The sequence below is a fragment of the Plasmopara halstedii genome, assembly GCF_900000015.1.
Source record: "Plasmopara halstedii genome assembly, contig: Scaffold_444, whole genome shotgun sequence".
NCBI classification, from domain to species: domain Eukaryota; phylum Oomycota; class Peronosporomycetes; order Peronosporales; family Peronosporaceae; genus Plasmopara; species Plasmopara halstedii.
In genome coordinates, this window is record NW_020187364.1 from 291,113 (window position 1) to 291,639 (window position 527).

At 46.9% G+C, this 527-nt stretch overlaps 1 protein-coding gene across 1 annotated transcript in view; it reads right to left on the reverse strand.

Moving 5' to 3' along the window:
- Nucleotides 1-280: 280 nt before the first annotated feature.
- Nucleotides 281-527, reverse strand: part of PHALS_10019 (FOG: Transposon-encoded proteins with TYA, reverse transcriptase, integrase domains in various combinations) — a gene marked incomplete at both ends in the record, with an annotated part of 619 nt that continues 372 nt past the window's right edge. The window contains one exon of the mRNA XM_024725368.1: nucleotides 281-503. Within this exon, the coding sequence (XP_024576152.1) occupies nucleotides 281-503 (223 nt within the window). The remainder of the gene's footprint in view (nucleotides 504-527) is intronic.

The window sequence follows — 527 nt, forward strand, 5'->3', positions numbered from 1 at the left end:
TATCCAAACACCTTTAAGTTGGCAAAAACAGACTTCCTTCCGGTCCACACTTCATAACGAGACGGCGTCATTGATATTCCGCGCGTGGGACATCGAATGCGTAAGAAATTAGCAGTCATTAGTGCTTCCCCCCAATACGACTTGGGCAGTTTTGCGTGCTCAAGCATACAGCGCGCACATTCCACCAATGTTCTATTCATACGCTCAGCCACTCCATTAAGCTGAGGCGTATATGTGGTGTAAACTTCTGCACAATACCGCGGCGCTGGCAAAACTTTGTCTATTTGCTAGACGAATACTCGCCACCATTATCGCAGCAAAGAGCTTTCAAGACCTTACCAGTCTGAGTCTCTGCGTAAGCAACAAAAGAAGCAAACTTACCTGCGACTTCTGACTTGTTTCGCAGCAAGTACACCATGATGAAGTGTGAGTTCTCGTCGATAAATGTTACGAAGTACCGCATACCACCAAAGGTAGCTGTCTGCATCGGACCGCATACATCGCTGTGAACCACTTCCAACAGTTTT